Source organism: Trichoderma asperellum, chromosome 2, assembly GCF_020647865.1.
Source record: "Trichoderma asperellum chromosome 2, complete sequence".
Classification (NCBI taxonomy): Eukaryota; Fungi; Ascomycota; class Sordariomycetes; order Hypocreales; family Hypocreaceae; genus Trichoderma; species Trichoderma asperellum.
In genome coordinates, this window is record NC_089416.1 from 4,163,359 (window position 1) to 4,186,962 (window position 23,604).

Here is a 23,604-nt window from a genome sequence, read left to right on the forward strand (position 1 = left end):
GCCATTTTAGCGGGCGTTCAGCCTTGGGAATCTCGAATTCGATCAAATTAGGAACCTCTGAAAAGAACCTCCCCGCGATAGCCTCAATTCAGCGGAAGATCAGTCCTGGACTTTCCGCCGTCTCTCTCTTTCCGATCCAAGTCAATGCCAGGACCTGGATCTTCATAGCATCCATGGCTTCACCGTCAAATTTCGTCCAGCTCGCAAAGAGCCTGCCAGAGCCTCTCCAGCGCTTCTTTGCCCGCTGGCCGCCGGCAGCGCTCGTTGCTCCCGGCACTCCTCCGACGCCATTCCAAGAGCAGCGACCGAACCCCTTCCGATTCTACAAGCACCCCGTCACTGGACGATGGCAGGACCCGGTCTATTCGCAGAGGAGGCAGATGCAGCTCGTCAAGCTGGCACGAGAGCATGGAGTTGAGGAGCTGCTGCCAGAGACGAACAAGGGCACAGAATACCAACTGGCTCAGCGAGTTGAGCACGGTTTGAGAGTAAAGGGTACAGGTGTGGGACAGAAGGTCAAGGGCCACATCCACGAACGACACATGATTGCAAAGTACGTCGAAAATATATATATCTCTCTCTCTCTCTTCATCTTTGGGGGGACCAAGTCATAGCTAACAAATCTTGTGCAGGATGGAACAGAGGAGAAAAGCCATGCTGGAAATGCCAAAGCTTATCCGTGCCTGGAAGAGTGTAAGAACCATTTGCAATTCCCCTATTCTTGTTATACAAAAAAAATGCGCATAATGGCTGACTCGTTAAAAACACAGGTCGGGAAGAGAAACTGGACCAAGTTCCCGAAATAAACAATGTAACGCAGAAAACTCTTTACTTTACCCTGGCGGGCATGTACATACGCCGTGTATTTCTATGTACAACAATGAGAAACGAATATTTGAATTCACCTGTTCTCGTTCCACATCATTTTGCCGTGATGAATTGCGATTTCCAACATCTGAGACTCAACAGCATCACGTGATTTCAATCTCTAAATTTGCCGCCTCAAAATATCTTCAAGTAAAAATTATATACCCAAGCCATATATAAATAATCCACGTATACATCGCCTCTCATGCTACCTTTTTCTAAATAAACCGCCTCAGAAAAGCCATTCTCCCAAATAAAATAAAATAAAATAAAATAAAATAAAATAAAATAAGATTAAAAAAAAAACCATGGCCCTCACCTCGCCATCTCACTACGACGTCCTCGGCCTCACCCCCACCATCCTCAGTTCCCAGCATGACCCCTCCACACTCATAAAACAGGCCTATCGCCGGGCCCTTCTGCGGCATCATCCAGACAAGGCCGCATCCTCATCAACGTCTTCATCATCAGCCTCCCTGCCGCCCCACGCAAGATCTTCAAATACTCAGCTCTACACCGTCGACCAAATCACACAAGCCTTCACAATCCTTTCATCACCTCACCAGCGCAACACTTACGACGCAGGGCTGCGCCTCTCTAGAGCCAACGCTGGCGATTCACAGGCCCGTTTTCAGACAGGTATTGAAAACGTGGATTTGGACGATTTACCGTTTGACGAAGAGGGAGAGCGTTGGTATAGGTCCTGTCGCTGTGGCAATGATCAGGGATACTCCTTTCAGGAAACAGACTTAGAGGAGGTTGAACACGAAGGGGTGCTCATGGTTGGCTGCCAAGATTGTAGCCTTTGGCTTAAAGTCCACTTTGCCGTTGTAGACGATGCAGAAGATGAGAATCATATATCAGCAACAAATAAGAAAGAGTCAAGTTGACCCAGCTCAGGAATTCGTTGGATCGGGAGAAAAAAAAAGTAATGTAAACGAGGAACATATAGAAAGGCAAGGCAAAGGTTGAATTAAGCAAGGCGCATCGTAGAAGGATCAACATTCAAGGGAAAATATGAGCGTTCTCGGTAATGTAATATAATATTAAAAAGCAATTTTAGTAGTTTTTATTTGTCCAGACGGCTACGCATCAAGAGTCTAAAAGCAGAACCTCCAATATGCTCTTCTTCATCCTCCCTGCCAGTCCGTAAAAGGGGAACCAAATCGATTCTCTCCCGAAAATAGTTTGCGTGTTTTACCTAAAACGATGCCGAAGCTCTTGATCAAAAACGAAGTCTTCCATCCACACCGTAGACACCAGCCCATCCGATAACAAAGCGACCAAAGCCTAGAGATTTATACCGCGCTCCCCTACTGAATTTACTCAGCCTTGGGTTCTTCGGCAGGAGCAGCGGCCTCAGCAGGGGTCTCTTCCTTAGCAGGGGCCTCAGCCTGGCCGGAGGTCTCGGCCTCGGAAGAGGTCCAGAGGGTCTTTGATCGAGTTAGCAAGAAACATGTAACTACCAGTGATTGGAATAGAGTATATACGTACGAGGTTGTCACGGAGCAGCTGCATGATGAGAGTGGAGTCCTTGTAGCTCTCCTCGCTGAGGGTGTCGAGCTCTGTAATGGGTGCGTTAGCAAAATAATAATTATCAAGCGCCAAGAACGCTCGTTCGTCTTCAGCAAGGTTAAAAAGAAACTCACCAGCAATAGCATCATCGAAGGCCTGCTTGGCGAGGTGGCAAGCCTGGTCGGGGGCGTTGAGAATCTCGTAGTAGAAGACGGAGAAGTTGAGGGCAAGACCCAGGCGGATGGGGTGGGTAGGAGGCAGCTCGGTCTGGGCAACCTCGGTGGCAGCCTTGTAAGCCTCGAGGGACTTGTCTGCAGAGTCCTTGCGGCGGTCGCCAATGGCGAACTCAGCGAGGTAACGGTGGTAGTCACCCTTCCTGTAACGAGTGAAAGAAAAATAATTAGCTCAATACGTCATGCTACGGTATTGGGTGGCATGGCGTGCGCACATCTTGTGGTAGAAGACCTTGGACTCGCCAGACTTGGCAGAGGGGATCAGGTGCTTGTCAAGAACGTCGAGGATGTCGTCGCAGATCTTGGCAAGCTCGTTCTCGATCTTCTGGCGGTACTCCTTGATAAGGGTGACCTGGGAAGAGTTGCCCTTAGACTCCTCCTTCTGCTCGATAGAAGTAACTATTCTCCAAGAGGCGCGGCGAGCACCAATGACGTTCTTGTAGGCGACGGAGAGAAGGTTGCGCTCCTCGACGGTCAGGTCGCGGTCCTCGGAGGCGACGATCTTCATGTTCTCAACCATCTCTATTGGCAGCTGCAGTCAGCGCAATCGATCCATCGAAGAGGGAGAGAGAATAAAGCGAGCAACGAACCCTCATATCGCTCAGCCTGCTCGGCGAGCTTGGCCAGGTAAACAGCATCTTCGTGACCCATTTTGACGGTAGATTTTTTTGAACTTTTTTTGTGGTTTTTTGGAGCAGCTGTTGTCAGTCGGTTAGCAAGATGTACGCGTCCCAAGTGGTGGCGTAATGCAATAGGCGTGGGTTCGTTTAGGAGTTGAACAACAGGTAATGCAGATGCAAATGGTAGATGAAAATTGCGAATGGGAGGAAAATCCGGCTTTAGGAGCAAGGCAACAGCCACAGCCTCATCCAGGCAGAAACGTGAATCTTTGCGCAAGAAAGGCACCGTGGCAGGAACAAGTGCCGCAGGGCTGACTCTACGACAAGGCCCAAAGTGAGGCTTGCTCCCCCGCTCCTAAACCCCACCAAAGGGGTTTCGAGAGCAGCAACGAATGCGCCAGCTACCGCGACAGACACGCAGGCCTCCAATCGACAGAGGCAAGGCGACCGGAGAGCGCTGATACAATCGCAAAGCAGATATCCGGCTGTCCCAACGCAACTGACGACCCTCGAAGCGCTGCTTCTGCTGAGCCAGGGGTGGTGCCAGCCCATGACGAAAGCGATGAGGGGCGCGCGCCATCCCATAAGGCGCTCACATACCGAATTGCGGGAATGCTGCCAGGCGGCAGCTGGGAGGAATATGGGCTGCTGTCGAGGGGGAAAGGGCAGGGACGGCGACTTCAACAAGATGCACGGGGAGAGGGAGATACGTACGGTCGATGGGACGCGGTTCAGAAAGGGGGTATTTGTTGTTTCGTTGAGACAAGAAAGGAAAAGAAAGGGCAAGATTAGAGAGAGCTGTAGATGAGGGTCCCGAGCAGCCAGCACCTTGGCTTTAACGTGGGAGCGGCTTTTGCACTCGTCTCACGTGCCGTACAGGAGCCTGGCGCCTCACCCTTTTCAAGGCACCGGGGGGGGCCAGGACGGCCGTGTACAAGGAGATACCAGGCGCTAGCTCAGACGCTCTGCAAGCTACGGGGGCTTTAGCACGTTTTAGCACCGCTGGACACACTGACTCAGCTGAGTATTTTGTATACCGCAGGTACCAGGCCCTCCAACCATCACGTCAGTGCATCTGTCCCTTACGGATACATCCCTGTGCCTAACGATGCTGCGAGCGGGTACCTTCAAGTAAATGAACTGCTAATGCACCTCGCGGGTGGCGTTGACGTATGGATTGGTTGCAAGGCAGTCCTATTTCCACGTAGCCGTTGGGCGTTGACGTCGTCATCGCCATCTACCTCCCTCGCAGTTTGTCGTGCCTTGGCTGCCGTGATTCGGTCCAAAGCGACCACCTTTCATGGTTTTCGTGATGGTGACTGGGTGCCCAATGCCATTGTCACCAATCTGCATTCACTCTCTCATCGCTACCAAGGAGCTGGATCATTGTCAAACGCAGCCCTCGGTTCATCTAGTACCGTACCATCGCAGCCTGATCTGATGCGATAAGTGGAATCTTTGACGGCCTGAGTGGCAAGAAGCTAGATCTTATCAACATTCTCGTTTTCCTCGACTCTCCCATTCAGCGCAGCATCTGGCTCTAATCTTAGCCCGGTGGCGAGCTACTACGGGAGTGAAAGAAGAAAGAATTCAGGATTTTGTCACGCGATGCATACAAGATTACCCTCGGAGAGCATGGGTACAGCTATCGCCGATTCAGTCTCCTTTCATCTTCGAACGTTCGGGCCAGTGGACTCCAAGCCGCCCTGGGCTGAAGCTAATCTCTCTGCACGGAGCCTATGAACCGTTACAGACGTTGGAGTTGGATCTATCATCACAGATGGAGCCTAGCTCGTAATAATATGAGTTTAATTACTCATGCTCCCTATTACACGTCCACGACATCTTCCACAAGATCTCCCGATCTGCTGGCTCTTGCTTTTCCGAAAATTATCCGGTGTCTTTCGCTGAGGAGCCGTTGCATAGCAGACATAAATGCGTGTCGTTTGTATTTATGTACGGCGTAATGCTCACTAATACCTATGTCTAGGGAATTGTTGTTCAGCATCCCTGTTTCATTGTCCAGCAGCCCAGCCATGACTTAACGAAGAACAAGGGAATCCATCCATGTATAACAGAATTCAACTACCAGATAAACTTGAAGTGGTAGAAGCAGCAGAAGAAGATTAAAATAGCTGTACTTTCGTGACATTAGCCACAGATAAGGTGCTGATAACGACGAAATAATAACCTCCTATTTCCATCTCTCATACAGAGCAATACCTACTAGGTAGTAGTGCCGGGAATGACGATATTCGGGGTGGGAGGGTACCCTGCCAGAATTCAGATGGATTCAAACGCGGCCACATTGAGGGAGTCCGGGTTAATCAGGATATCAATCTCAGTATACGTGTATGTTTGGATGATATGAGTATCAGAATAGCTGGGTAGGGATGGCCAGAGTTCGCTATCCCCGCTGGATGTAATTGTCGAGATCAGATACGCATGTACATACTAGTATCATCAGAGCATGGTAGCTCAGCGTCTTGGGATACGAATCCAGCTGCTCTGAGATATTCTTCGCCCGTGAGCCCGAGGACATACGCCTAACCCGGGAGATCTACCGTAATGTAGACTGCCAAGCAAGTCCCATGCAGCTTTTCACTACTTAGTAGGAATAAAGTTACAGGACATTCACGCTCTTGGCGGCGTCCAATTGCACATCTTTTTCCCGTTGTGCTTCATAAACCCTACCAATACCTACCCGGGACACCACTGCAGACAATCTGCCAAATGATTTCTTGTACATACATTGATTTACTTGCACAGTGGTCTGTTCCTAGCATTATTGCAGCTCTGGGTCCATGCAGATGCTGGACCTCGAAAGTTGGCTCGGTTTACCCGCATATGGCCATCTGCGCCAGAATCTCCCGACGCCTCTTGTCATGTGCCCCACGATTTTATCGCTGCTTCCGATCAGCCCACCAGAACGTATCGTGATGCGCGGAGCTTGATTTTGAGATTTAGGCCATTTTCCCCATATTCGCGAAGATGCGGTGCGTAACCCGCGTATATTTTCCTTGCGAGAGCTTTGCCATGAGCGTTTCACAAGCTTGTCTCTGACGCACACCCTGTGAAGAACATCGCCAGCAGACCTGCCTGTAATATTGCGCATATCTTAGTGCTTCCAAGGCTAGTACCAATACCCATTATATTCCGTGTGATGTATCTCTCAATTACATAAAATTGATCACCGTTTCAATCGACATTTCACAATTCGTGCCCTTGCAATTCCAATTCCAATCGCAATGCCGCCAAGTTTTCTTTTCTCCCCCACATGCCAAACTACGAAATCTCCATCAGCCCGCGTCGAACCACCTGCTGCCCCCATCCGAAAATAGTGGGCGGCTTCGATGACGCTGCGTTCAGCCCCTCACCTCACACCACTCCAGAGAGCTCTCTTGTGCTGCAATTAGCATTAGCTCCATTGCTCCAGCGATTCGGCTCCTCAGGCCAGCACCGCGGACAAGCTCCAGCCAATTACTGCAGGCACCGTTCCGTTCCGTTTATAACCTCATCTTCCCTCCTCCACCTTTCACTTTCTTCTCTTCCTTTCAGCAACAACAAGCAACCCTCCACGAAACCCTCCCACAACACAAAGATGCTCCGTACCACCCTCACCAAGACGGCCGTTTTCCGTCCCATGCGCGCTGCCTTCAGCACCACTGCTCGCGCCATGAGCGAAGGTGACACCGGTGCTCCTCCCAAGACCGGCGGCGCAGGGTAAGTGACCAAGGAATAAATCCTGTCCCCTCCTCCTTTTTGTTTTCAATTGCGATAATTTCCTTTCGGCTACAAGGCATCATCTCTAACAGCTTGCGTTTCGCAAATGACTTGCAGTGACGCCTTCCAGCGCCGTGAGCGGGCCTCCGAGGAGTACGCCATCCGCCAGCGCGAGAAGGAAAAGCTCGTCGAGCTCAGGAAGAAGCTCACCGAGCAGCAAGAGCACCTCGATCGCCTTGCCAAGCACATGTATGCGCATCAGAAGTCCTTGTAAACCCCCTCAATTCAAATTATGACGGCACCACTAATGAAGCTATGCTACTTCTCTAGCGATGAGATTACCAAGGACCAGGGCGGCGAGCAGAACTAAAGAGGAGACCAACACTCTAAAGGGATATCGGAACTTAGGAAGGACAAAAAAAGAAGAAAAGAAGAAAAACCACCCATCTCATGTCGGGCCATTCACTAAGCTGAGCTGTTTAAGCTGAAGTTTGTGAACAACAGCTGCCCTGGGTTGAACTGCGTTACATGTTGTCTCGATATGCTTGCGTATTTTCTTTCCCCCTGTTGCCGTCTAAGGTACTGTACAGCTACATGACTCTTCCCCATCTCACAGAAATAACCAAATGCACAAAGGAAAATAAAATAAAATAAAACAAGAGTTACTCCAATGTTGTTGTGTCCACCAGATGTACGTCCCTCAATTGGTCGCGCGTGTGAAAAGACCTTTATTAGATTCATTCTTTCCTGATGCCATCCCATAACTCCAATTTCAATCATCAATGCTCCATAATTACATCACCTCCGTCCCATGTAAGACCTGTAGAAGCTTTCCGCCACGTCGCTCTCTCCGCTACCGTAATGACTGCCCAAGTTGCTGCTGGACTTTTGCGCAGCCGTGACCTTGGCTTGCAGAGCCGAGGCATTGGCGTCGATCCATTGCAGTTGGGTAAGATGGCTGTTTAGCACACGAACAACCTGGCTCAGCTGCACTCTCGTGTTAGCATATACGTGGTTTGTGAAAATCTCGCTGGTAGTAAAACTTACTGGGTCCTCAGCCTTAGCTCCCTTGCTCAGTGTTCCAGAAATTTCGTTAATCTCCTTGACCATCTTGGATAGGTCTCGTGACTTTTCATCAAGTTGCTGTGTGAGCTTCTCCGCTAGCTTATAGGTGCGCTCACGTTCCTGGTCTGGCCCTCCAAGCTGTTCACCAGGACCCATCTGCTTAGAAAACATGTCCTGAACCTCTGATTCGTATCGGTTCAGCCAGGCCTCCAGCTCCTCCTGCTGGCTCTCCACAGCAGCAAGTTGGCGCTCAATCTCATGGCTGGCTCGCTCCGCTTCAAAGGTATCTAGATACAGTTTCTGGATCTTTTCACCATTGTCCACCAAATTTCTGTCCCAGTTGGACACGATAGTGGCTTGGTCCTTGAACTCCTTTTGGTATTTTGATAGATCCGAGGCCCATCGAGTGACAATATCCTCCATCGTCTTATTCTTTAGCCGGGCCATCTGAGAGGGAGGTCCGTTGGTGGACGCGCCCAATGCGCTTGTGGTGGTAGTTTGAGCGGCGGGCTTCGCCGCATCTTTGTCACCGGCGGGTTTGGCTCCGAATAGGCCACCGGCACCAGCAGCAGTGGTCGTGCCAGCCGCTGGTGCTGCCGTCGTTGAAGCCGCGGTGGTAGAGGTAGTGGCGGCAGGCTGAGGCGTGGCGGTACCGAACAGTGAGGCGGCCGGTTTGGAGGTGGCAGCAGGAGCTTGAGAAGTGGCGCCAAAGAGGCCACCAGTTGTGGCAGTTGTTGCTGGAGCTGCTGAAGATGTAGTCGTAGTAGCAGTGCTAGCAGGCTTCAGACCAAAGAGACCTCCTGCAGCAGCAGGTGCAGGAGTAGATGCCGAAGTTGCAGAGGTAGTAGTAGCGGTGGTACCGAAGAGGCCACCGCCAGATGCTGCTGCTGGGGTTGTAGCGGCGGCGGGCTTGGCCCCGAAGAGAGAATTCGTTGTTCCAGCACTGGCCGGCGCTGCGGCAGCTGCAGAAGCTGCAGGCTGCGCAGTACTAGCAGCCGCATTACCAAAGAGTCCTCCAGTAGCCGGTTTGGTAGCGGGAGTCGTAGTAGCAGTCGGTTTGTTGCCAAACAAACCACTCGTGGTTGATTGGGCTCCACCGCCGAATAGTCCTGATCCTGATGTAGTGGTGGCCGCAGGTTGCGTGGTCGTGGTCGAGGCAGCAGCAGGCTTAGCAGCTCCAAACAAACCACCAGTAGCTGGAGTAGTGCTGGCAGCGGTTCCGAACAAATTGCCGCTCGCAGGCTTGGCTGGGTTTGCGGGGGGTGCGCCGGCAGGCGTCGTTGATTGTGCGAATAATGGCCTGGCGGGTGTTGTTATTCCAGCAGCAGCAGTCGGGGTAGTTGTTTGGGCAGTAGGAGCCTGTGTTTTGTTTCCAAACAAGCCTACAGCTGGAGTTGGGGTAGTGCTTGGAGTCTGGCTGGCATTGTTTCCGAACAAGCCCCCAGTCGATGGAGTAGTAGATGAATTCTTATTGCCAAACAGACCGCCGGTGGTTGGTGCCGCAGTGCTTGTTTTCGTGTTGCCAAATAGCCCGCCCGTCGCTGGTGTGGTTGAGGCTGCTGTTGCAGTGGTCGCACCACCAAACAGGCCGCCTGTCGCGGGTGTGGTCGAGGCTCCTCCAAATAGGCCACCAGAAGTGGCCGGAGTAGTAGATGAAGAAGGGGCAGCAGCTCCACCAAAGAGACCGGCAGCAGGCTTGGATGCAGCGGCAGCGTTCTGACCTCCAAACAGGGATCCTGGAGGGTTGGTAGCAGGAGTTGTTGTATTTGTATTTCCAAAGGAAAACTTGGGCGCTCCAGATGTAGCAGGAGCGTTGCCAAACAATCCTCCACCGGCCGGCGCAGTGCTAGTTGTGCTGCTGGGTGCAGCACTTGAGGAGCTCGGGGTTGTAAAGAAAGACATGGCGATTGTCGCGAGTTTGTCTTCTTTTTATCTAAATCGTCGGTGGTCGCGAAAGGCGAGAGGCAGCAACTTGTGAAGAATTAGACTCAACAAGTTCTCATGATAGCCCAAAGCTCGGCCAAGGTAAAGGAAAGGAATTGAGAACCGTAGCGGACTGCCGAAAGCTCGCCTTGGGATGGTTCGGAGCCGATGTCGAAGAAAACAAAAGATCGAGGCGGTCCAAGGCAGACGGTTGACCTTTTTTCGCGGTAATGTTTTCTGGGAGCTTTAGATCAAGGCCCAGCACGCGCAGCCGTGGTGTGGCTGGGGAATCCACCATACTTGGATCCCTAGCCACACTGCTTGGCGCTGTAGAGCACCCAGCCACAGCTCACCCCTTGAAGCATGGCATAATGGCCATTCCCACGTGATGATAGTACTCCCACTGTCGAGAGCTTCCATGTTATCGGGAGGCTGATCGACTTGACTACCTCTGGCGACGACATAGACACCTCTACTTGCAGTTTTAGACATTTTGCCTCTCTTTTTCTTCGCAAATTCAACCGAATACACCATACACTGCCGAGCCATTGCACGGGACCGTTATGTCCTGAAGGCCCTCATGTGCCTGGCCTCGACGCCGAATAGAGAACCACAGCCTCGTTACTTCGAACCACACACCCAAAACTCACATCGGGCAATTGGAGACTGCAGTTGAATACTACCCCTTGGATCGTCTAGTATTTTCTCAGCTTTGTAGAGAACCAGCAGAACACAATGGCGGACTCCCGGGATCTTGAACCCCCGCCACAGACCCACGTCGAGGACCCGGGGGCCCATCAACTGGGTAGGTCATCAACTCTCAGCAAGTGTATCTTGGTGAGGTCGTGCTGACATAGGTATTTGGATAGCTGAGGCTTCAGATTCGGAAGATCAATTTACAGACGCACAGTCCGCACCTACGAGCCCCGGTGTCAGCTCACCGGTCCCCAAGACACGAGTGGAACTAGTGGACAACGAACCATCATATGGAGAAGTGCCTGGCACTGAAGCGTACGAGAAAAGAGAGCAAGATGCTGAACCTGATGAGATCGCCGTGGTACCCGAAAATGCTTCCGAATCACCACCACCTACCCCTCTCGAGCCGGCCGATATTCCTGTAACGATGGTTGAAGAGTCCGTTGGTGAATACCCTGGTCAGGACACTCCGCAGGAGCTGGAGAAGCATAAAGCAGATGCTACCCCTGATATTATATTGAGCCCTAATGGCGAGTTAAGGAGCGGTAATGAGGATGCTATTTCTGGTACGTATACGCCCAAAGCTTTCGAAATATCCCAAGACAACTTATTGACTCAATCAAAGACGCCCCTCTTTCACCCCCCTCCTCTGCAGCCTATTCGAGAAGAGAGTCTATATCATCCCAGCCAACGGTCTTGGCTGAGAAAAAAGAAGCAGCTGACCCTGGCAGTGGTGGTGGCGATGACAATGATATGGCAGTTGAGGAAGGTGATGAAAAATGTGGTGAAGAAGGTGGTGGTGGTGAAGGGGTTGAAGAAGTGGTTGAAGAAGGGCTTGAAAAAGGGATTGAAGAAGGGGGGGAAGAAGGCGGCGAGGATGACGATTTCGGAGATGACTTTGACGACTTTGAAGAGGGCGGCCACGATGATGACTTTGATGACTTTGAGGATGGTTTCCAACACGCTGAGCCTACTACGACTACAACACCGGCACCTCTTCCAGTCCAACCACAACACTCACTACCATTTGTACGTGCACCGCAAAGACACGCGTATATCAACTCAATGCTGACCCCTTTACAGTCGATACCCGACTTCGATGGGCTGAGCCCCGATGAAGTCACTTCCGCAATTGAACCATGTTTACATGACCTCTTTCCCCCCGAGGAACTCGACTTCCAGGCCTTCCCCCAGCTATCAAAAGACTCATCCATCTTCCTGACGCCCCGCTCCGCCTCCCTATGGTCTCAGCTTGTTGCTCCCCCACCCCTGGCACCCCCCGACTGGATTCGTTCGCGAACCCGCCGTCTATTTCTCGTCTCTCTCGGCGTTCCCGTAGACTTGGACGAGATTCTTCCGGCATCCAAGCAGAAGAAGCTTGTGCTGCCGTCGCTTAATATTCCCGCCGCCTCACCCAGAGGGTCAAGTGACCTGCGGTCGGCAACAAGACTAAATCAGGGTGATGGGAATGCTTCATCAACATCGGTAGACTCTCATGGCAAACCATCGGCGTCTAAGAGGAGGAAAGGACCGCCACCTCCGCCAGAGTTAGACCTGGTAGTGGCAAAACACGTCTGCCAGACAACAGACGAGGCGTTGAAAGGTATGACCGATCAGGAACTAAAGGACCATGTGGCCAAACTGGAGGCCATGCAGGGAGCAGCCAAGGAGGTGCTGGATTACTGGACAAAACGGACGGACGAAAAGATTGGGGATCGGGAGGCATTTGAAGGGGTTATAGAAAACCTGGTGGCACACGCACGTAAAGTACGAAAGTAGAAACTTGCATGATGATTTATATATTATGGATCGTCCAATTATTCAACTCATTGATTGGCCCAGCAGCGATTGTGCAATTCTCTTTTCACCGTATCATCCTGGTTAGAAAAAAAAAAAAACTTCTATAGCTTTATAGCACCCATGAAGGGGACTTTTCCTGACGCCGCTACCTAGCCCCTGGAAGACGCATTTTCAATCCTGCACTCTGTGGCTAGTTTGGAACCGACTAACTGCCGCCTCCCTTCTTTTTCCCCTCTCCTTCATCTTTCCCCTTTCTTCACATCGCTGCAAGAAAAATCGCTGATCAGGCCAAAAATTCTGCTGATATACTACTACCTGATGCATAGTTCTTTTTGCTTCCAGCCCAATATTCCATAATAACACATCGCTTTATAGACAAGTTGACTCTTTTCTAGCTCTATGCTTATGCTGAGCTAGGCTCCAGAGTAACACCGCTGTAAAGATTTACATTAGCTTTAGTTTCCCATGACGAAATAAAAGAGCTGGGAACGTAGTATTTGAAATAGTGGAGGGAGGGGAAAAACTTACGCAGCGATTGTGGCCCATCCAATAAGACGCCAGTGCTTGTCAATACGTCGGCTGAGGGCGACCTTCTCGCCGACATCCGTGCAGACAGGGCTGGTCAGGATCAGCTTGGCAGCATCGTTCTTGATAGCAGCAACCTTGGCACCGGTAGATGTGGAACCAATGTTAACCATGATGACTTCGTTCTTGGCCAGCTTGGCGACCTTGGCCTGCTTGCCATCGGCGGTCTTGACACCGAGCAGACGTCGGAGGAGGTAGAAGTTGATTTCGATTTCGCTGTAGATATCGGGGAGCTTGCCCTTAAGACCCAGGACGAAACCGACCAGACGATCGGCACGGCAAAGGGTAGGATCGATCTGGGTACCGACACCGATCAGACCACCGGGAACAGCGTACTTGAGGTCGTTGCCTTCTGAGTTGAGAGAGATGACTCTGCTGAAGAGAGGAGTGCACTTGAGAGCACCGCTGTTGTCGCGAGAAACGATACCAGGGCGAATCTCAATCTCATCACCCAGCTTAAGGACACCGTGCAGGATACTGCCACCGGCAACACCACCCTTGAGATCGTCAATCTCGGCACCGGGCTTGTTGACGTCGAAGGAACGAATGATGATCATGTGTGGCGAAAGGGAGAGATCTCTGACGGGAACAGGGATGGTGTTGACGATGGCATCGAGAACGGCATCGACGTTGACCTTGAGCTGAGCAGAGATGGGAATGACGGGAGACTTCTCAGCAACAGTTCCACGGATAAACTTGAGAATCGAGTCATAGTGCTGCTGAGTGATCTCTTCTCTCATCAGGTCGACCTTGTTCTGCAGGATGATGATGTTCTCGAGCTTCATGATCTCGATGGCGGCCAAATGCTCTGATGTCTGAGGCTGAGGGCAGGATTCGTTACCTGCGATCAACAGAAGTGCTGCGTCCATGACAGCGGCTCCTGACAACATGGTGCTCATGAGAATGTCGTGACCAGGGCAGTCGACAAAACTAAAAGGATTAGGTATCAATAATACAGCTCTTATCTAGCAATTATAGGTCTATGGGGGCGGGGGAGAAAGGGGAGAGCGGTGGACGTACGAAACATGTCGCAACAGACGGTATGTGCCACCACAACCATCTCTCTCGCAAGGAGGGTCAACCTCCTTCTCACTGCCGTAGCTTCGGTAGCAGCCAGGACGAGGGCATGCAGCGTTATCACACTGGTAGATCTTGGCGTTGGCGTAACCCAGCTTGATGGTAATGTTACGGATCAGCTCGTTCTTGAATCGAACTGTCTGGACACCAGAAATGGCCTTGACGACGGTGGACTTTCCGTGAGCGACATGACCAATGGTACCGATGTTGATGGTGGCTTGTCGAGCAATAATCTCGGGGGTGAGAGGCGTCAGGATGGAAACATCGAGATCCTTGGGATCGGTCTGTGGGGGCAGCGGGGGCTTTGCGACCGTCTTGTCGGGGATGACGGGGTTGGACTTCTTGATGGCCGGCTTGAGGGCCTTCTCTTCGACGACGTTGTCCTGGGCGTCGATGGACTCTCCAGAGTCAGAGTCGGACTGGATATCGTCGTACTTCGGATCGTCAGACATGGTCGCTAGGCGGGGCAGTCTCTGACAATTCTTGGGTAGTCGGGGTTGATTCCTCTGAGGGTAAGGGATTGTTTTCTTTCGGGCAGTCGAGGAGCTTCAGGGCTCTTGATATGTGACTGGAAAGAAAACAAGGGATGTTTATCGAAGAGGTGGAGAGAAAGGCAAAAGCCTACAAGGTTTTTGTCACTATAAAATTGCGGAGGTTTGCACAAGCACCCATTTCGCTGTCGAGTGGTCAAAATTCATCGTGTGCAGCTGGATGACTCTTACGCTAAGCCTAGTTTGGCTTGATAACCTGATAAGGATTATTGCCCCTCCACAGGTGTAGAGTTGGTAAGCCCCCTCTTTAAGCAGCTCTACTTTCGCCGGTAGCCTGGCGAGTGCTGGTACAACTCATAAGCAAAGTCATTTGACAATATTCCTTCCAAAAGATTATAGAATATTTCCATGAGGTGTGAAAAAAAAAAAAAAAAAAAAAAAAAAAAGACCAAAATCGGAAATGAAAATAGAAGAAAAAAAAATATAAAGAAAGTCAAATGACAATGCTTTGATGAGCACTGCTAGAGTGATGGGGATGTCTGGGTGCTTTGTGCCTAGCGATCGTTGTAAGCGCTTAAGCATATGATGATGAAGAAGGATATGTAACAAATGACTATTCTGAATATCTAATGTTGTAACTGTATTATGTAGAGCTTGACAATAAAAGCGACAGAGACTACACAGAAAGAATGGAGAATTGTAGAAAAAGACAGCGAAGAGTCGGCACAGAATGGGTATTGGCATAGAGGAGGGGAAGTATTCCGAGTGTTGCAAGGATGCCGGATAGCCACTCTTCTAATATAGCAATTGTGCTGGCAAGTGCTAAAGAAGTCGGATCAACCACCGACTTTCTTAATTGTTACTAAAGAAGCTCTAATCAAACACAGTTGCTTGTTAGACATTGGACATTTGAGATTCCGCATTCGTGAAATATAAATCACAACACGCTGCTTCATAATGCCCCGAAACCGTTGTCGCGATGTAGATACTCTTGGCAATTATGTTACTTGAATCCAATCCGAGCACTCTCATATAGGTAATTTGCACCGCCTTGGATGAGAGTATCTGTCATGTACATACCAAAGCTCTCAGATTGCTTTATGACTGTGATCTTTTCACATCATAATTCCACTTGGGCAAGCAGCTAAACTAACCTCGCAAAGCCCTAAACTCCAAAACTACTTGTTGGAGCTTTGCTTACACCTCCAAAGGCTATCATCAATGAGATGTCGGAGACTAAAGCAAGTCAACCGTGTCTACCAGCTGGTCGGGAGAAATCAATGCCGACCAGCAGGACCATCGCCTTCAGGCCACGGCTCATTCTGCAGAGGCTTTAATGCTGCGGCTAACATACTGTGCACGGTATGATGATGAATGAGTTGGTTGCCCATCCTCTATTTACCCGATGCACCCCACGGATGCGATGCAGTGCCTAGCACATGACGTGCCTGCTGCTGCTAGCAGACTGCAGTGTGTGCGATTCCCGGCGGGTGGAGTGGCATGAGGCGTCGACTTGGCCCCCAACAGAGCGACAAAAGGCTGAAGGATTTTTAAAGTAGAGCATGTTCCTGGCACTACTGTCTAGGGCGTCTGTCTACATTGTGATAACGGCCGCAGGGACGAAGCACAAGGCAAGCGCATTTCGATGATGACGAGGATGGCACACCAACGCAGAGATATTCCACCGCTAGGATCGATAGCCTTGTGCTTGGCGAGAAGCGTTTGTGTACTGTAAGTGTTTCGTAGCATGGATGCCATTATCAAGTATCGAGAGCGTGAAAGTACGTGAAAAGAACGTGCGCATGAACATGAAGGAGCGTGTGCACATATTGGATGCATTTACGCGATCCACTTGATATCCGTCGAGCAAGCAAAGTCGGCCCCATCACCAACACATGTAACCTCTCTTTACCACCTGATATTAACCCATCCGCAAAGGATTCGTATAGGCAGCTTATGCACACATACACACAGAGATTAACACGATTAATAAACTGGCGAATGCATCTCGTTGACAAAACACGGCAAACGGGCAAATGCGTTTTACCGCCCCGGATAGCATAACCGCAAACCCGGAGATGCGCGCAGAAAAGGTACTAGCGGAGAAGAAGAAAACTGTCAGCGTCTGCTGACGGGCGCACTGGGGTTCCAAACGCCACGGCATGTGTTAGTGCTAGCGATTGCGGTTCAGAAGAAGCCGTGGAAACGGGTAAGAAAAAAAAAATTCCTAAGAAGCAAGGGAAAATAAAAGCATCGACTGATGATCTTCGCGAAAAAAGACGCAGGGCCGGGAGGGGGGTATGGCTGGGCTTGTGGTTGTGATGGCTTCCGCGCGCGGCTGCTGAAGTGCATTCTGTGTTTAAAATAGCAACGAAGTCGCTGGCAGGAAAAAAAAGAAACTGCACGGGTTCTCGTACTCGCACTACAGCAACCACCATTCCTGGCGAAAGAAAGACGGGCGGGACCTCTCTTCGCATGGCAAGCAGGGACGAATCCCAAAGAGCTCATTGCCGCCGACCAGCTGCGGTGGCTTGCCGCCCATCACAGCACTTTGCCCTCTAATTGGCTGCAGGGCAATAAATGCAGCCACAAGACAGCGCCCCCCGGTCCAGGCAAGGCCCTAAAAAGGCCCGCCGGCAGTCCCTTGCGCTGGGCCAATCAGGGCGTGCCGTCTGCCGTGGGCACTCGAGATATCGAACAGGCCCGGCGGCAAGGCAAGTTGAAGGGCGGAGAAGAAGAGGCAGAGACTCCATCTGGGCGTGTAATTTTTTTTTTTCTTGGCTTCCTGGGCGGCAGTGAAGAATCCGGGAGCTGGGATGAGAGATACGAGTAAGGATAAGATGATGATGGTAGCACCGAAAATGAAGGGCAACAGGCGATCTAGCAAGGGCTGCGGACTTTTTAGTGTAAGCCGCGGTGCTAGTTAGCTATTGTGCTGCCTCTTTTGACGTCCAACGACCAGCCATTTCCGGGGCCGCGCCCGCTCTCGCCAAGGGCAGACGAGAACTAAGACCGGCAGGCAAAATCAGAGAGCGGATGGATGGGGGAACGATGCGTGCTGTTGGTTGATGTGCGCCCTCCGCTCGGCTCGTGGGCGATTTAAGGTCCTGAGTGAGATAATAGTGCAGCCGGATGTAATAGCCTTGGCTCTGTCGTTGCTCTATCCCACACTGCTGCTCCTCCTCCTCCTCTCAACTCTCCATGTGTCGTGTCGTGCAGGCAGAATAACACAACGCACGAGCATCACTTTGCACTTAATCGCCAATCTGCTGAGCAACAAGGGCACGTACATACATACAGACCAGACCCGCCCATAGAAGCGCCAATCTGCAATCCCCCGTCCACATTGAGCCAATCTGCACCGCAGCTGGCCTGTCGTCGGTTTTTCTCGCCCGGCGGCTAGCCGCATACACCCTCTGGGCGCATCACACCCTCCTCCAATCGCCTATCAGATCGCCCTTTTCCTCGTCCCATCTCCAATGCCATTTAGCATTGGTCCCTCCCGTATGCACGCAGAACGAGAGAGCCGCCCGTCAGTAGGATCCGTCGTCTGCTAAACCGACGCCCCTCCTCCCAGTCTCAGAGGGAGGAATCCGCTTCTGTGCTTCCAGCTTTCTCCATCTCGCTATTGAATTTCCTTCTTTTGGCTCCGGCGCCTCGTGGTGGTCGAATGAGCTTCCTGCATCTCTTCTCTCGCCCTGCCGCCAGTCCTCCTCAAAACTCTTGCGCTCCCACTTCCACGTAGCGCTTCTAGAGTTCTTCTCCTTTTCTTGCTGTTCGATAGCTGGTCTCGTCACACTATTCAACAGTGATTACTGTATTTCGTCTTTCTTTTTCGTCTTTCGATCTTGTCTGCTTTGCTTTAACTACATCACTGTGCGGATTTTTCGTTTCCAGGCCTACTACTATCGACTGGCTCGAGAAGTTCGACTTACACGATCAAGCCCGCACATAATACCCCCCCTCCGCCCTCCCTACTACCTCAACCCCAATATAAAATAAAAACCAGAAATACCAAGAAGCTAGCTATAGCTCCCAATGTCCAACATGGACAACCAAGGTCCGTCCTCACTGACGCAGGAGACGATGCCGCAACAAGAGATGGCAGCACCAGAAGCGGCAGTCATTAACACGCCAGAGCCTACAGGCTTCAACTTCAATGAGAAGAAGCGGCCCGCCGCTCTCAACCTCACACACACCCGCACAGGAACTTCTTCAAGCTCATCATCAGAGAGCTCACTGAAGGTTCCGCGGACGCCTCGCTTCGCCGAAGCCACGTCCGTCCACTCCCCAGTCGACGACGACAAGATTTCACCCTTTGCCGACCCGGTCCCTGAAGCTTCAGAGTCCCAGCCCAGCGATGTCGGCTTTGGCTACATCGGCAGCACCTCCAACCGGGAGTCAATCCCCATGCCGCCAAAGTCCCCTCTCAAGAGCGCCATGAAGGTGCCCGGCACGCCAGCCAGAACGATGCACATTCTCAGCCCTACGTTCCGCGAGGAGGCGATCCTGGAGAAGCGCGAACTCGAGACAGAGAAGGAGCAGGCTAGGGATCTGGTAAGCCTTCTATCCTGCTCTCTCGAGAACCTGAATCTGTCAACTAACACTGCTTTCACAGAAACACAAGGTCCGCGTCCGTATGGCCAAGTTTGCCCTTCGTAGCGTCCATTTCAGCTGCTCTCTCATCATCCTCGCTATGCTCTCCTCATCCTTTGCCATCTTCAACGCCACCAAGAACCTCCCTTCGCAGAGCTCAATGCCTTCATGGGCCAACGGAACCGATCCCTGGGCACAGAAGCTCGTCCTCTCCATGGCCTGTCTCTCTCTCGCAATCTCCATCGTCGTCTTTATCGCTTACTGTCGCGGAGGACATCGCCGCGCTGAAAAGGTCGGCACATACTACACCATGTTTGCTATCGGATGGGTAAGTTATAATATTTGTTCATTCTTTCTTACCAGCTATAGACTGTTACTAAGGCGTGTATGCAGTTCATCGTCAGCTTGATTCTTTGGGTCCTTGCAGCCGCCGTCTTCTCCAACTCCAAGAACAACGGCAACAACAAGGACATGTGGGGATGGTCTTGCGTCCAAAACACCCGAGCCGTCGTCTTCTCTGACAAAGTCAAGTACAGCTTGGTCTGCCGTCTCCAGAACTGGTCCCTCATCTGCATCATCATCGAGGTCGTCATCGAGGTCATCAGCATCCTGCTCTACAGCATCGTCTTCTACCGATACTACTCCAAGCGCCGCCTGCACAAGTCCATGGACGTCCGAGACCGAGCCCGCTCCGACCTCTATCTCGCCCAGCTTCGCTCCCAGTCCGCTCCCAACACTCCTGGCTTCCCTCGCTCTCCTAGCTTTGGAGGCGCTCCCATGACTCCTGCCATGTTCCCGCCCAAGTCTCCCGCTCTGAGCCAGTATGCCTTGTCGCCTCGCCACGCTCCGGCCAACTTTGGCAGCCTCTCCAGCATCAACGAGAAGAGCACCTTTACCCCTGGTGTTCAAGTCATCGCTGAGCCTCCATCGGCGTTCGCGCCGCCTCCAGCTGCGTTCAAGCTGCAGGCTCCCCCCACCAAGGCTCCTTCGGCTACGCCCAAGACTCAGAGCCCTCTGACACAGGCAGCACCGCCGCTGCCATTTGCCTCGTCCTCTCAGGCACCTCCTCCCCCGTCAGAAAACGTTCAAGAGCACGGCCCTGTTGCTGCAAACGAGCCAACATATGATGCTGTGCCCATCCCTGGCGCATACGCCGCAGGTCCTGCATCATATGGGCAGGCGATGTAAAGTGATACTTGACACACACATACACACACACACACACACACACACAAAAAAAAAAAAAGGCAAAAAAAATCTCCAAAATTATGATGACTGTATAGTTGTTTTTTTCTTCTTTTTCTACTTCCTTTTGTTTTTTCCCTTTTTGATGATGCGGGCCAATAAAAATAGGTTCGAAGCAAGATGAGCTTTCCTCCTCGTCAAGAATGAGCTGAAACGTGGATTTTTTTTCTCTTACTATTTCGGGGGTTTTCAAGGAATCAGTGTCCTTAAATATATACCACTTGGGGCGTTTTTTGTTGTATTAATTCTCTTTTGGAAAGAGGCGGGCAGGCAAATTGAGCGGAATCTTTTGATTGTCGTAACTGGATTCGACGATAGCTAAACTGGACACACACACACACACATATATAAATATATTTTTACATATATTTTTACATATACTTAATTACATTGCACGTATTGATGCATTTGCATCGCTCATTTTCTCTCTTGTGTTGTGTGATAGATTAGTCAGACGCAAAACGACTACTTACCTAACTGTGTAATCGTCGACATCTTGTGCTGTATTTGGCGGTATGAAGTACGCTCTTTACCAGCAACTCCGAAAAGAGAGCTGCGAAAAGACTGTGAATAAGCAGAGTGATAGCCTGGTATAAACAAACTTGTAAATGGTTAGTCAATATATACTCACATGTCAAACAGATCGATGTCACATATCTTATTTACTACGCTCATACGGCAGACGCAATGTGAAGTTCAAGTTTTGCAATTTTTTTTTTAAAAAAAAAAAACCATACATCATCATGATAGCGACTCCTAGATACAGACACAAAGAGGCGACGAGAACAAGGTATTAAGAAAAAAGAGAATCATTGCATTACTTTTGGTTGCCCGCCGCACCTTCATATCATTAAGGTGCAAAGGACTTCCTGAGCCTTCGTCACGCAGCCAATACTGCCCCCCTTTTTTTCCCTTGCAAGTCACCTCCCCCTTTTGAGAACCGGCTTTTTCAAATGCCGTCTCGGATGGCCCCCTCTAGAAATGTGAATCTATCAGCAGCTAGGTTCAAAAAAACACCTTTTGGAACGATTTCCCTCCCACGAATGCCTTAACTACCATAAACAGGGCTACGCAATACCAACAAGGGTAGCCCGAAGCGGGTGAAAAAACTTGGATATGACGGGGAAATATTGCTTAGATCAGGTCGGCAACGTTCATGGGCATTTCCTCGATCTGGGTGCTGTAGAATTGTTCAATCTCACGCATCATGCGGACGTCGTCAGCGGTGACGAAGTTGATGGCAACACCCTTTCGGCCGAAACGACCACCACGACCGATACGGTGGATGTAGTTCTCCCGGTTAGCGGGGAGATCGTAGTTGATGACCAGGGAAACCTGCTGGACATCGATACCACGGGCCAGAAGGTCGGTGGCGATCAGGACACGAGAAGAACCGGATCGGAACTCCTTCATAATCAGGTCACGCTGAGCCTGGTCCATGTCACCGTGCATGGCGGAGACGGTGAAGTCACGGGCAGTCAGCTTGTCAGTCAGCCAGTCGACCTTTCTGCGGGTGTTGCAGAAGATGACGGCCTGGGTGATGGTGACGGTCTCGTAGAGATCAGACAGGGTGTCGAGCTTCCACTCCTCCTTCTCAACAGCAATGTAGAACTGCTTGATACCTTCCAGGGTAAGTTCGTCCTTCTTGACAAGGATACGAACGGGGTCACGCATGAATCGGGTGGTGACCTCAAGGACGTCCTGAGGCATGGTAGCGGAGAGCAGGACAACCTGGGTGGACTGGGGAAGGAGCTGGAAGATGTCGTAGATTTGGTCGGTGAAACCACGCTATTAGAGAAGAAACGTGTTAGTGAGACTGAGCTACGCATAAGATGGCGAATTGTGGCTAATGGGTTGTCCTTACAGAAAGCATCTCGTCGGCCTCGTCGAGGACAAACATCTTCATAGCGTCGGTCTTGAGGAAGCGACGCTGGATCATGTCGTGGACACGGCCGGGGGTACCGACAACGACCTGAGGGCCGTCCTGGAGGGCCTTCATGTCATCACGGACGCTGGTGCCACCAATGCAGGCGTGGCACTCAACGTTCATGAAGTCGCCGATAGCGACAACGACCTTCTGGATCTGCTGGGCCAGCTCACGGGTAGGGGCCAGAATCAGAGCCTGGCACTGCTTGACAGCAGGGTCGATCTTCTGGAGAACGGAGATGGAGAAAGTAGCGGTCTTGCCAGTACCGGACTGGGCCTGAGCAATGACGTCGTGGCCCTTGATAACAGGCATGATAGCACGCTGCTGAATAGCAGAGGGACGCTCAAAACCGTAGGCGTAAACTGGTCGTTGTTAGACATCGTCTTTCCCCCTTTTTTGTGTGTTTGAATCGCTTCGTTCAAGGCGTGGAAGAGGGACAGCACTCACCACCACGGAGGAGCTCAGACTTGAGGTTCATGTCGTCGAAAGAGTCGACAGTCTCATCGTAGTTGGACTCGATCTGTCCTGTAACGCAACCGCAGTCAGCAAACTGAAGAATCAGGGCGGGGCAGTAATAATAGGAGGCCCAGATTTGGGTATCGTGGGGTCAAAACGCCGCGACCGCTTTGCGCGCAGAAGCAAAATCCTCACGGAATTGTCGACACAGCGCTCAGCAGCCAGAGATGACGCAGATGTTGCGGTTGGACTCACCCTCGGGGACATCCTCGAGTCCCTTGTCAGCCATGATTGCGGTTGAAGAAGAAGAAAAGAATCTAGATCAAGCGCAGCTCGACCTAGAAATTATTGAAAAAGTTGGGCGGGGTGGAAGCAAAAAAGGCAGTCTTCTGTCGAGAGAAGGCTGCGGGTGTGTGATAAACTGAAAAGTAGTCGTCTAGATTCGAAGTTCTCGATAAATGCGAGAACAAAAAGAACCTAGGAAAAAAATCGTGATGATATATTTGTATGCCTTGAGAAGGTTGAGGAGAGAGAAAAAAGTGAACTGAGGGGCGATGTGGACTTGCTTTTTTTTTTCTCTCCCAGCCGCTTGTGGCCAATCAGTTCGGGGTTGCGCGGTGGGGCACACGGTTAGGGTACCTCAAGCCAGTGGATTTTTTTTTTTTTTTCCTCCAGAGCATTGTATGCAGCCTAGAGCCCAGCGTCCTTAGCGCTGCCAGCAGCACATTGTGGCGGATTCCCGCACAGGCTTGCAGCACGCTTCGCCCCATTTTACGGAGCAGCGC

At 51.2% G+C, this 23,604-nt stretch overlaps 9 protein-coding genes across 9 annotated transcripts; 5 read left to right on the top strand and 4 right to left on the bottom strand.

Annotated features, from left to right (window-relative positions):
- The first annotated feature begins 38 nt into the window (after positions 1-38).
- TrAFT101_003677 (uncharacterized protein) lies at positions 39-931 on the top strand. Its single transcript, XM_066126961.1, has 3 exons — positions 39-553; positions 633-693; positions 771-931. Exons 1-3 carry the CDS (start codon positions 174-176, stop codon positions 804-806), a joined length of 477 nt encoding a protein of 158 aa, XP_065983069.1. The 5' UTR covers positions 39-173; the 3' UTR covers positions 807-931.
- A 125-nt stretch (positions 932-1,056) lies between these two features.
- TrAFT101_003678 (uncharacterized protein) lies at positions 1,057-1,938 on the top strand. The gene has a single exon (XM_066126962.1). The coding sequence runs from the start codon at positions 1,176-1,178 to the stop codon at positions 1,755-1,757; it is 582 nt and encodes a 193-aa protein (XP_065983070.1). The 5' UTR covers positions 1,057-1,175; the 3' UTR covers positions 1,758-1,938.
- On the bottom strand, positions 1,764-4,154 carry TrAFT101_003679 (uncharacterized protein). The gene is made up of 6 exons (XM_024898940.2): positions 3,950-4,154; positions 3,206-3,313; positions 2,831-3,137; positions 2,517-2,758; positions 2,362-2,432; positions 1,764-2,300 (listed from the first exon to the last, which is right to left on the bottom strand). Exons 2-6 carry the CDS (start codon positions 3,264-3,266, stop codon positions 2,190-2,192), a joined length of 792 nt encoding a protein of 263 aa, XP_024766560.1. The 5' UTR covers positions 3,267-3,313; positions 3,950-4,154; the 3' UTR covers positions 1,764-2,189.
- Positions 4,155-6,723: 2,569 nt separating this feature from the next.
- TrAFT101_003680 (uncharacterized protein) lies at positions 6,724-7,645 on the top strand. Its single transcript, XM_024907335.2, has 3 exons — positions 6,724-6,958; positions 7,076-7,207; positions 7,289-7,645. The coding sequence occupies exons 1-3, from the start codon at positions 6,837-6,839 to the stop codon at positions 7,326-7,328; spliced, it is 294 nt and encodes a 97-aa protein (XP_024766558.2). The 5' UTR covers positions 6,724-6,836; the 3' UTR covers positions 7,329-7,645.
- On the bottom strand, positions 7,636-10,163 carry TrAFT101_003681 (uncharacterized protein). Its single transcript, XM_024898844.2, has 2 exons — positions 8,006-10,163; positions 7,636-7,945 (listed from the first exon to the last, which is right to left on the bottom strand). The coding sequence occupies exons 1-2, from the start codon at positions 9,923-9,925 to the stop codon at positions 7,757-7,759; spliced, it is 2,109 nt and encodes a 702-aa protein (XP_024766557.2). The 5' UTR covers positions 9,926-10,163; the 3' UTR covers positions 7,636-7,756.
- A 200-nt stretch (positions 10,164-10,363) lies between these two features.
- Positions 10,364-12,527, top strand: TrAFT101_003682 (uncharacterized protein). The gene is made up of 4 exons (XM_024910870.2): positions 10,364-10,751; positions 10,816-11,208; positions 11,268-11,671; positions 11,726-12,527. The coding sequence occupies exons 1-4, from the start codon at positions 10,682-10,684 to the stop codon at positions 12,419-12,421; spliced, it is 1,563 nt and encodes a 520-aa protein (XP_024766556.1). The 5' UTR covers positions 10,364-10,681; the 3' UTR covers positions 12,422-12,527.
- Positions 12,428-14,749, bottom strand: GCD11 (eukaryotic translation initiation factor 2 subunit gamma). Its single transcript, XM_024899014.2, has 3 exons — positions 14,048-14,749; positions 12,971-13,957; positions 12,428-12,876 (listed from the first exon to the last, which is right to left on the bottom strand). Exons 1-3 carry the CDS (start codon positions 14,554-14,556, stop codon positions 12,846-12,848), a joined length of 1,527 nt encoding a protein of 508 aa, XP_024766555.1. The 5' UTR covers positions 14,557-14,749; the 3' UTR covers positions 12,428-12,845.
- A 2,397-nt stretch (positions 14,750-17,146) lies between these two features.
- On the top strand, positions 17,147-20,832 carry TrAFT101_003684 (uncharacterized protein). Its single transcript, XM_024907334.2, has 4 exons — positions 17,147-18,655; positions 18,743-19,152; positions 19,214-19,519; positions 19,585-20,832. The coding sequence occupies exons 1-4, from the start codon at positions 18,634-18,636 to the stop codon at positions 20,377-20,379; spliced, it is 1,533 nt and encodes a 510-aa protein (XP_024766553.2). The 5' UTR covers positions 17,147-18,633; the 3' UTR covers positions 20,380-20,832.
- A 254-nt stretch (positions 20,833-21,086) lies between these two features.
- TIF1 (translation initiation factor eIF4A) lies at positions 21,087-23,318 on the bottom strand. Its single transcript, XM_024904842.2, has 4 exons — positions 23,075-23,318; positions 22,811-22,888; positions 22,301-22,725; positions 21,087-22,224 (listed from the first exon to the last, which is right to left on the bottom strand). The coding sequence occupies exons 1-4, from the start codon at positions 23,106-23,108 to the stop codon at positions 21,571-21,573; spliced, it is 1,191 nt and encodes a 396-aa protein (XP_024766552.1). The 5' UTR covers positions 23,109-23,318; the 3' UTR covers positions 21,087-21,570.
- Positions 23,319-23,604: the final 286 nt, after the last annotated feature.

What these genes read in the sequence shown, in the direction of transcription:
- GCD11 (XM_024899014.2), bottom strand. Translation starts at nt 14,556, where the DNA reads ATGTCTGACGATCCGAAGTACGACGATATCCAGTCCGACTCTGACTCT. An exon ending in CGTCTGTTGCGACATGTTTC is followed by an intron (nt 13,958 to 14,047) that starts GTACGTCCACCG and finishes TAATCCTTTTAG; the next exon opens with TTTTGTCGACTGCCCTGGTC. An exon ending in GGATGGGCCACAATCGCTGC is followed by an intron (nt 12,877 to 12,970) that starts GTAAGTTTTTCC and finishes AAATCTTTACAG; the next exon opens with CGGTGTTACTCTGGAGCCTA.
- TrAFT101_003677 (XM_066126961.1), top strand. Translation starts at nt 174, where the DNA reads ATGGCTTCACCGTCAAATTTCGTCCAGCTCGCAAAGAGCCTGCCAGAG. An exon ending in GAACGACACATGATTGCAAA is followed by an intron (nt 554 to 632) that starts GTACGTCGAAAA and finishes AATCTTGTGCAG; the next exon opens with GATGGAACAGAGGAGAAAAG. An exon ending in TTATCCGTGCCTGGAAGAGT is followed by an intron (nt 694 to 770) that starts GTAAGAACCATT and finishes TTAAAAACACAG; the next exon opens with GTCGGGAAGAGAAACTGGAC.
- TIF1 (XM_024904842.2), bottom strand. Translation starts at nt 23,108, where the DNA reads ATGGCTGACAAGGGACTCGAGGATGTCCCCGAGG. An exon ending in GTCTGAGCTCCTCCGTGGTG is followed by an intron (nt 22,726 to 22,810) that starts GTGAGTGCTGTC and finishes AACAACGACCAG; the next exon opens with TTTACGCCTACGGTTTTGAG. An exon ending in AGGCCGACGAGATGCTTTCT is followed by an intron (nt 22,225 to 22,300) that starts GTAAGGACAACC and finishes CTTCTCTAATAG; the next exon opens with CGTGGTTTCACCGACCAAAT.
- TrAFT101_003679 (XM_024898940.2), bottom strand. Translation starts at nt 3,266, where the DNA reads ATGGGTCACGAAGATGCTGTTTACCTGGCCAAGCTCGCCGAGCAGGCT. An exon ending in GCAGGCTGAGCGATATGAGG is followed by an intron (nt 3,138 to 3,205) that starts GTTCGTTGCTCG and finishes AGCTGCCAATAG; the next exon opens with AGATGGTTGAGAACATGAAG. An exon ending in CTTCGATGATGCTATTGCTG is followed by an intron (nt 2,433 to 2,516) that starts GTGAGTTTCTTT and finishes CACCCATTACAG; the next exon opens with AGCTCGACACCCTCAGCGAG.
- TrAFT101_003678 (XM_066126962.1), top strand. Translation starts at nt 1,176, where the DNA reads ATGGCCCTCACCTCGCCATCTCACTACGACGTCCTCGGCCTCACCCCC.
- TrAFT101_003681 (XM_024898844.2), bottom strand. Translation starts at nt 9,925, where the DNA reads ATGTCTTTCTTTACAACCCCGAGCTCCTCAAGTGCTGCACCCAGCAGC. An exon ending in GAGCTAAGGCTGAGGACCCA is followed by an intron (nt 7,946 to 8,005) that starts GTAAGTTTTACT and finishes ACGAGAGTGCAG; the next exon opens with CTGAGCCAGGTTGTTCGTGT.
- TrAFT101_003680 (XM_024907335.2), top strand. Translation starts at nt 6,837, where the DNA reads ATGCTCCGTACCACCCTCACCAAGACGGCCGTTTTCCGTCCCATGCGC. An exon ending in CCCAAGACCGGCGGCGCAGG is followed by an intron (nt 6,959 to 7,075) that starts GTAAGTGACCAA and finishes AATGACTTGCAG; the next exon opens with TGACGCCTTCCAGCGCCGTG. An exon ending in GATCGCCTTGCCAAGCACAT is followed by an intron (nt 7,208 to 7,288) that starts GTATGCGCATCA and finishes CTACTTCTCTAG; the next exon opens with CGATGAGATTACCAAGGACC.
- TrAFT101_003684 (XM_024907334.2), top strand. Translation starts at nt 18,634, where the DNA reads ATGTCCAACATGGACAACCAAG. An exon ending in AGGAGCAGGCTAGGGATCTG is followed by an intron (nt 19,153 to 19,213) that starts GTAAGCCTTCTA and finishes CTGCTTTCACAG; the next exon opens with AAACACAAGGTCCGCGTCCG. An exon ending in CCATGTTTGCTATCGGATGG is followed by an intron (nt 19,520 to 19,584) that starts GTAAGTTATAAT and finishes GCGTGTATGCAG; the next exon opens with TTCATCGTCAGCTTGATTCT.
- TrAFT101_003682 (XM_024910870.2), top strand. Translation starts at nt 10,682, where the DNA reads ATGGCGGACTCCCGGGATCTTGAACCCCCGCCACAGACCCACGTCGAG. An exon ending in TAATGAGGATGCTATTTCTG is followed by an intron (nt 11,209 to 11,267) that starts GTACGTATACGC and finishes ACTCAATCAAAG; the next exon opens with ACGCCCCTCTTTCACCCCCC. An exon ending in CACAACACTCACTACCATTT is followed by an intron (nt 11,672 to 11,725) that starts GTACGTGCACCG and finishes ACCCCTTTACAG; the next exon opens with TCGATACCCGACTTCGATGG.